The following is an 8905-nucleotide window of genomic DNA, read 5'->3' as shown; positions in this document are numbered from 1 at the left end:
CGATGCTTAAGAGAATAGTAAGCAGAGAGTAAATATCCACAACTCAAGGGAATGAACGGGTTGCCAAACTGATCTTTGCCAAGAATCTCTTTCGCGCAGGGTACAACCTCATCATACAGTGTCCCGGTACACGGAAGCCCGGATAGATACTGTAAATCCCATAGAGAAATAGACATCTCGCCAGATGAAGTGAGAATGGTGTTCGTCGCAGGACACCAAGCTTCACAGAACGCTTTAACCATCTCGGGCTGGCAATCATAAGTGAAAAGAGAGGCATAAACTGCATCATAGATACCAACAACTCGGAGTTCATTCCCGCAGCGGCTAAGGATATCTTCAGTCCACTCCCAATAGCTTTCAAAGAAATGAAATTCCCCACGAAAGCTTGTAACCCTTCCCCATTTGGCATCTTTATCGATGATTCTTCGCCTCAAAGTCAATAGAAAATTGGACTCTTTGCTTCGCCAAGGACGAGCCGGATGCAATGTGTGAGCCCTCGACACTTTGTTCAAACTAATCTCGCTAGTCCACTCCGACTGATATAGAGAATTCAAAAGTTTGGGCCAAGGTTTCACATAGTGGCCTATCAATGCCGGAAATACTCTTAGATGCGTGCCCATTTCCGTCTCTTGCTCATCATCACTCAAGATTAGCAAATAGTCTTGACCATTGACCACAATATCTTTGAAGACCACCATCGTGACACTGCAAGGAAGCAACACATCCAGACTTAGAAATTTATTTGCATTTAAATAAAATGTGAATTAAATTCTAGTCAAGATAAAAGTAGACGAGCATGAGCAAGCAAGATGTCTAAAAAGCAATATTATAAAGAGAAAGCAAAGATGAAAGACAATGCAGTAAGCTCAAGAAATAATCACATGGATGGGCCCAATCTGCAAGATGTCTAAAAAGCAATATTATAAAGAGAAAGCAAAGGTGAAAGGCAATGCAGCAAGCTCAAGAAATAATCACATGGATGGGCCCAATCTGCTCTACTTTGGACATATTGTAAGAAATCAAATAAATACCATGTTGATTGAGCATGCCAAGCAGAGAAACAAAAGAAATCCGCTCTCGCTCTCTCTCGGTTCACACAGGGACAGCCGCCGACCTTCTTCCCCGGTGGAAACAGCCGCCGGAGGGCCGCCTCCTCCGTTTCCCTCACCCTCTTCTCTATCTCTCTCACTCCGATCATCAACGGCCGCCGCGCCAACTGCAACCTCGCCGGCCACGGCGGCTGCCGCTGCACCTTCCCATCACCGTCGCCACCGCCGCTGCAACCATGGGCTCAGCCGCAGCATATTACTACACCGGATGCGAGCACGACTACCAACCGCACTTCCTCGATTCTTGCTCGCTCTGCCGCAGACCGCTCAGCCAAAACAGCGACATCTTCATGTACAGAGGGAATACGCCGTTCTGTAGCCAAGAGTGCAGACAGGAACAGATAGAGATGGATGAGGCGACGGGTAAGAAATGGAAGATGTCGTCGTCTTCCTTGTCGTCTTCGTCGAAGAGATCGAGCGCTGTGAGATAGACCTCCGATTCCGCCAAGGAATCCGACACGAATAAAGCTGTACAGAGGGGAACAGTGGCCGTGGCTTGACTCTTGAGATTAAAGTTAACTGCAAATAAGTATATATATATTGTATTTGAGAAGAAATTACTGATCACTTCCTCGATGAATTTCGCAAGAACTGGAGTTTGATCTGTAGAGAGAGATGGGTGCAGAAGAACTGGGCGACGTGATTCGGCAATACTTGAAGACCGCGAGAAAGCCGACAAACGGCGCTGAGCTTCGGAGGTACGGTGGTGAACGTGAAGCCGTCGCCGGTGGCGGAGAAGCCCGCTGCCCCGGAGAAGGACGTGCCCCCGTAGCCCGAGCCCGAGCCGGAAAAGGTAGCGACGCCGGCGAAGGAGGAGGAGAAAAAGGAAGAAGCAGAAGCAAAACCAGAAGATAAGAAAGATAAAAGAAAGAGATGAAGTAAAGGAGTATTTGCTGCTGCTAAAAAGAAGGAAGAGCTACTCTATTTATAAGCAAACTTTTCACCAAATCTCTAAACTTAGCCGCCCAGTGTACGAAGAGTGGAGTTCCAGCTGTTCTTCCAGCTATGAATGGCCCTTCAAAACAAGCTGTCAAAGCTTAAAAGGGACTACATTTAATGTAGCAAAGGACTGTGTTTGTGTTGGCACGTACGAAATTTGCCTTAAAAAAAAGAGGTGTTGTTAAAAGAAGAATGAAAATGGCATATATGTTAGCTGAAAGTAGAATTCAATACTTGTAGTGACTGAAACTGCTTGAGAGAATCAGTGAACATTGAGCTGGACGGTGGTGATTTAAGCTTACCAGATGAACGATGAGGATGGAGAAAAGATTGTGAGCTGGAGAATCGTGCTTTTTCTTTGTTGGGTTTTCATTTAATGGCTGAGTGGTGATGGGCCACTCATCTTTAAATTGGAGGAAAATTGTTGGATCATTTTCTAAAAGTCTGGAAGAAAGGGAATTGGCCGAAAAAAAAAAATTATATGGCTTTAAAAAAAAAAACGTGAAGTTTGGAATTATAGCTATGATTTTGCCCACTTCAAGTGAAGCATTAATTAATAGGCTGCAATGTCTAAAGTTGCGCCAAGAATTTGTAGCCAATTCACAAAGTTCATGAAATTCAAACACTCCTGAATACGAGTATAAACTATTTACAAATTCAAATTCAAATCAAGCACTCCTAAATACGAGTATAAACTATTTAAAATTCCAAAATTCAATTCAAAAACTCCTAAATACGAGTATAAACTATTTAAAATTTCAAAATCAAATGAAGAACTCCTAAATATGAGTATAAACTATTTATAAATTCAAAGAAAATGAAGAACTCCTAAATACGAGTATAAACTATTTACAAAATTCAAAATCAAGAACTCCGCGATAAGAGTTTAAACTATCAAGATATATTTCGAGACTCGTCTATTACCAAAGGCATTTCGTCTATAAACAAGTCTCGATGGGGCAATTTGTAGACAATTAAATTTGTCGTCGAATTAAATCGTGCCACGTGTAAATTCATGAATTAAATATTCAATTATATTTTCTATTTTATTAAATGGGATTTTATTCCTAATTAAATAGATATATATGATTAATATTTAATAAAATGAATTAATGGGCTTATTGGCCACTTAAGGCCCTAAGGCCCATGCATGAAGGCCCAAAGCTCATAAAGCCCATGAAGCCCATCTCTAAAATCTATAAATAGAGGTGTTGGGGTGCTCGTTATCACGACTGGAAGGGGTGGAAGATTGAAGAGCATAAAGAATCCTCTCTAGTATCGTAAGTTGAAGTGGAAGATTGAGGAGTTCAAAGAATTCTATCAAGTATCAAAGTGAAGTCTTGCAAGAATTGAAGAGCTTCAAGCATCTCTAAGAATTCTATTCAAAGCTTCAAGTATTCTTCAAGTGTCTTCAAGAATTCTATCAAAGCTTCAAGTATTCTTCAAGTGTCTTCAAGAATTCTATCAAGTCTTCAAGTATTCTTCAAGTATCTTCAAGTGATCAAACCTTCAAATCTTCAAGTGATCAAGATCTTCAAATCTCCAAGATCGAAAGCTTCAAGGTGTTCTTACAAAATTCTAAGGACGTTCTTCTCCAAATCAAATCAACTTCGACGTACAATTCAAATCATGGCTTGAAGCCCTTTGGATTTATCGTCATCAAATCAAGTATTTCAAGAACCTTCGAGTTTGTTCAAGAATCAAATGGAAGAGAAGAATCAGAGGATTAACTAGAGATTGCAACTCGCATAAATCTATCTTCAAATCTATCAAATTATCTTTGTAACGCATTTTGTATTTTATCAAATTGAAATACAAAATTTGTGTTTACAGTATGGCATTTTGGTTTCATTTGAAATATACATGTATATATATATCAAGATGAATGTATGTGTGCGATAGTTAAAATTAGAACTAAAGTAACAGAAATTTAATAGCCGAAAACCTTTTGAAGGTATGCTGATGGTTGGTTTGCTTGAAATTTGGTGGAGGCTTGAATTAGCTCAGCACTTGAAACTTCTCTTGCTTGCGAAATGAAGTGATAATTTATTGAATGAATTTGTGAGAAATGAAGAAGGATGGATTGATTTTGCAGAGAATGTTTTGATATCTTAGTTGGTGGAGAGTAAAGGGTGATGGTTAGTTTGGAGTGTGAGGAAAATGAGGAAGGTGATTTGACGATTAAAATCCCTCAGGGTTTGAATTATCGGACTTGAATTAATTCCTCATGGTTCATTAAATAAATGATTAATTACGCCAAAAATCATGAACTATACCCCAATTTCATGGTTCATTAAATAAAGGATTAATTACGCCAAAAACCATGAACTATACTCCAATTTCTAATTTTTCCATGAACTTTTTTTTAATAAAAAATTCCCTGAACATAATGTGTTGAACAATTTTTCCATAACTTTCAAGAATCCCCAAATTCATAGCTCACATGGCATGTTTTAAGTGATCGGATATATGATATGGCATCGCTGGCGGAGAATTGAAACGAAGTCGTTTAATTGGAGGTAAACGACGTCGTTTAACATCAACCCCCCTTTCTGAGCCTAATTTCGACGGAGGCGAAGGCGGAGGATCAGTGCCGGAGATGCAGTGCAATGGCGTGCTGGTTTGCAGCAGCGACCCCGCGCGGTGCTGGTTTGCTATTGCCCATTCTCGTGCGGCGCCGGAGGCTAACCTTATCGCAACAATTGATGTCTCTTCGATTTTGGATAGAGGGTGGATCTGAGGGGGTGGGCGGCGGCAGGGGCGCCAGATCTGGTGCGGCGGCGGGTGGAAGGAGGTGAAATTAGGGTTTGGGGGTGGGGGAAACGGGGGAGATGAAATTAAGGTTGGGGCGCCGGATCTGCTTTCGCCCTCTCTCTTCCCTCCTTTCTCGCTCTCTCGGTCGGACGACCATCGGCGAAGAGCCAACGCCGCTCTATTATGCTCAGCTCTGCTCTACTATGCTCTATTATACTCTGCTCTGCTCTACTGTGCTCTATTCTGCTCTACTATGCTATACTCTGCTCTACTCTTCTATACTCTGCTCTACTCTACTCTGCTCTGATCTACTATGTTCTGCTCTACTCTACTCTGCTCTGCCATGCTGTAAACCCTATCCCCTCTCCTCGAACTCCGGCGACTGCACAGCATAGGGCTGTCGCCGCAGAGCTCCAGATCCCCCACCTTCTTACGCCTCCTCTGCGCTTCGATTGGACAACAACCTGACAACCACCGTGCAAACGAAGAGAATACATGTGTAACTGTTTCTAACATGGATGAGGAGTTCGCCGGACATGGAGGAGGGAAGACGGTGCGGTGGAGAGAGAGAGGGCGGTGGATCTGGTGGGGCGGTGGTGTTCGCCGGACATGGAAGGGGGGGAAGAGAAAGAGAATGGTTTTTTTTTTTCTAAGTGTCAATTTTTAGTCCAAATAGACGCACGTCAGCTCGATATTACTACGTAGGCGACAAGTCAGCCCGGAGCTTCACCGGAGAAAAAAGTATGAAAAAATTGTTCAACACATTAAGTTCAGGGAATTTTTGATAAAAAAAAAAGTTCATGGAAAAGTTGAAAATTGGGGTATAATTCATGGTTTTGGCGTAATTAACCCTTAAATAAATAGTTCGTGTAAATGCTCAATGCTTAATTCAAATAAATATGCAATGCATATGAATTCAAATAATTAAACAAATTTCTCAAAAGTTTTATAAATTATTTTTGTTGGAATTTAAAATAAACTCGGTTTTTTTATTCTCCGACATGAATCGTCACATACTTCTAAGTTCAAAATTACTCTAAACTTAGCTAGGGAAAAACGGGGTATTACAAGACTAAAAAGCCCTTAGTTGACTAGGTTGATTTTGGTCCTCACTTCCTACCCCAATTTATCCTCACTTCCTACCCCAATTTATCTAAATTCATACAGACACTCTATGTCTTGCAAAAACTCTCTCTCTCTCTCTCTCTTGCTCTCTCCCTCTCTCTCTCTCATAAATTGTCGTTGGAAAATTCTTCAGAGCCACCGCTAGGAAGTTGATAGCCTTGATCGTCCCATCACCACTGAGTGTTGTCACTGTCGCACTGTCGCCACTGAGAACTCATCCAGCCATCCAAGAATATTTTCCTGAGTCCAAGAGAAGAGATGGGAAATCATGCAGTTAGACTCATTTTGATTGTTTAATCCTGGTTAGACTTAGGGATGGCAACAGGGCGAGGATTGCTTTTCCACCCCCATACCCGTCTCCATGCCCATTTAAATTGGATTTTAAACTGATTTAGTATTGTTTCCAATAGTCTGCGAAACTACATGATAGAAACCGATAGTAAAACACCGATTTCTATCAGCGTACTTTTTTTTAAATAGAAACCGGTTATATCTATGAAACCGATTTTTTAAGTTACGAAATCGATTTTTTGGCAAAAATCGATTTCTATTCGGTGGTTTCTATTAGAGTTTTTGTTGTAGTGGCTATAGAACTTATGTTTTTATGAAAAATGGTCATATGTGGTAAAATTAATTGTGGGAATAATTAATTTTGACACTTTAAATAATCATAACTTATTTATTTCAAATTTATATTTTATAAATTTTACATCGAATTAAAGATCTTCTCATAATATTTAATACTCCCTCCCTCCACAAAAAAATAGTCAATTTTTGTCATTTTGGGATATCCACGAAAGTTAGTCATTTTCTATTTTTAGAAACTATCTATCATATGGTGAGTCATATTCTCCACTCACGATACAATTAATTATCATTATAAATACTACTATTTAAGTGGGTCCTTTCTCCACTCACAATACAATAACAATTTCTATTAAAATCCGTGCCGCCCACCTTTAGGATTATTTTTGGTGGACAGAGGAAGTATAAAATTCATATTGAATATTTTTTTCATGTGGAATTAAATATGCCACATAATGAAAGAGAGTTAATTATATTTAACGATTTATATATAATGAAAATGTGGAGTTAAATATGATTAATCAACTCTCTTTCTTACGTGGCATTGTCATATCATTTGTGGGCATATTAACGCGTGCTCATGATGGTTTGGTTAGGTGAACAGAACTGTCTATATATAATAAGTTATGATAGTTTAAAGTGTTACAATTAATTTTTATTCGCTCTCATTTATCATACTCCTTTTCCATTTTAATTTCGTTCGTTGGTGAAAATAAAATAAGTAGATGCCATTTTTTGTAACTCAAGTTCTTCAAATTAAATTATGGCAGCTTTCATCTATCTTTGATGTATACATATATATTTATTATTTGAATTAGTAACTTTATTAACGAGGTGAGAATGGACCTATGTGATCTTAATCCGACTTGACTCTAGTTAAGGATATCATCCTTGATTTTTACGACTTAGAGCATCTCCAATGCTTGTGTCTTAGAGGGGTGTCTTAGGAGTGGGTCCCACCTAAGACACACCCCTCTCCAATGCATTGTGTCTTAGGTGGGTGCTTAGATCCCCATTTCCACAAAATTCACATTTCTACACTTTTAATTTTAAATTTCAAATTTCATCAAAATTAAAATTCAACATTACAATAATTAAAATAAAAATTAAAGACACAATTAAAATACGATAATAAAATAAAATTACGATAATTTCCTAGGGCTCAATCGGACAAAAACGAGACCAACCCACCCTCTTCGTCTTCGATGATCATGTTGTGTAAAATAATGCACGTGAAAAGCTAAAATAAAATATAGAATTTTAAAATTAAAAATATTACAACAATTAAAAATTAGGTGAAAATTTAAAAAAATCAAATAAAAAATTGGGATTTTAAAAGACAAAAAAAAATCAAAAACAAAAATTAAAATTAAAATCAAAAGCAAACCAAAAACGAAAATTTTAAAAGCTTACCCCACCCAGCCGACATCCCCTCTTCTTCCCCAACCCACCTTTTTTTTCTCATCTTTCCCCCATTGTTGCACTGCTTCTTTTTCTTTCTTCTTCTTTTTTCGCACTCTTCATTTATTTATTTTAAAACGAAAATAAATCGGCACGTGTAGCGCATGATTTCGCCAAAATCCGCCAACGACCCGCGTTTTGCCTTCGACGCCGCGTCTCCAGTGCGGCACACCCGTCTTCGCCCCGCGTCGACCCAGCGCTCGACACGAGCGCTGGGGATGCTCTTAGCATTAGATATAACAACTTGGTGACGTCTTATTTTTTAATTTAGAAGCTAGTATTTAAACCAAAACAAAGATTATAGTATTCCACATCACTATCGTAATCATCATCTCCACATCACTATCGTAATATTGTATGAATCGCCTCAGCCATCATCACGCCCATTTCCTATACTACAAATATTGTGATGGATCACAATACATTATTAAGACTCGGGCAAACACGGCAATCCAATATATAATCCTTACCAATTTTAATATTCTTATCTATACATATATAAAAGTACAGTCACTTGAAAAAATAATAAGTTATATTTTCTCATCAAAAATCACCTTATTATTTTTGAAAATAATTTTTGTTTTTAATTTTTTTTATTTATTTCGTCTACTCTAGATTATACATATATTTTTTTGTTATAATTTTTTCTACTGGTACAATTTATCACATTTTCATAATTTTTACCGTGTAGTTCTTATTAAAAATGAAATTGTAGCTTAACACTTGTTGGAACACAAAATGATATATCCAACCTCCTGATTTTGATGATACCAAAACTATTAGAAAGCTTTTCTAGTTTGATTTTCTCCTTTATAGACTTAAGTGTTTTAGTCCTCACCAGTTTAGACTGAAGCGGCAAAAACTGAAGACTTCAACTGAAGGCACCAGACTGAAGAAAGAAAGATGTTGACTGAAGCAGAAGATTAAAGACA

General features: G+C 38.4%; 1 protein-coding gene across 1 annotated transcript; it reads left to right on the top strand.

Annotated features, from left to right (window-relative positions):
- Positions 1-990: 990 nt before the first annotated feature.
- On the top strand, positions 991-1689 carry LOC131003594 (uncharacterized). Its single transcript, XM_057930119.1, has one exon. The coding sequence runs from the start codon at positions 1046-1048 to the stop codon at positions 1538-1540; it is 495 nt and encodes a 164-aa protein (XP_057786102.1). The 5' UTR covers positions 991-1045; the 3' UTR covers positions 1541-1689.
- Positions 1690-8905: the final 7216 nt, after the last annotated feature.

This window comes from Salvia miltiorrhiza, unplaced genomic scaffold, assembly GCF_028751815.1.
Source record: "Salvia miltiorrhiza cultivar Shanhuang (shh) unplaced genomic scaffold, IMPLAD_Smil_shh original_scaffold_233, whole genome shotgun sequence".
Classification (NCBI taxonomy): domain Eukaryota; kingdom Viridiplantae; phylum Streptophyta; class Magnoliopsida; order Lamiales; family Lamiaceae; genus Salvia; species Salvia miltiorrhiza.
Note: the sequence above shows the minus strand (reverse complement) of the source record. Positions and strands in the feature narration are given on the sequence as shown.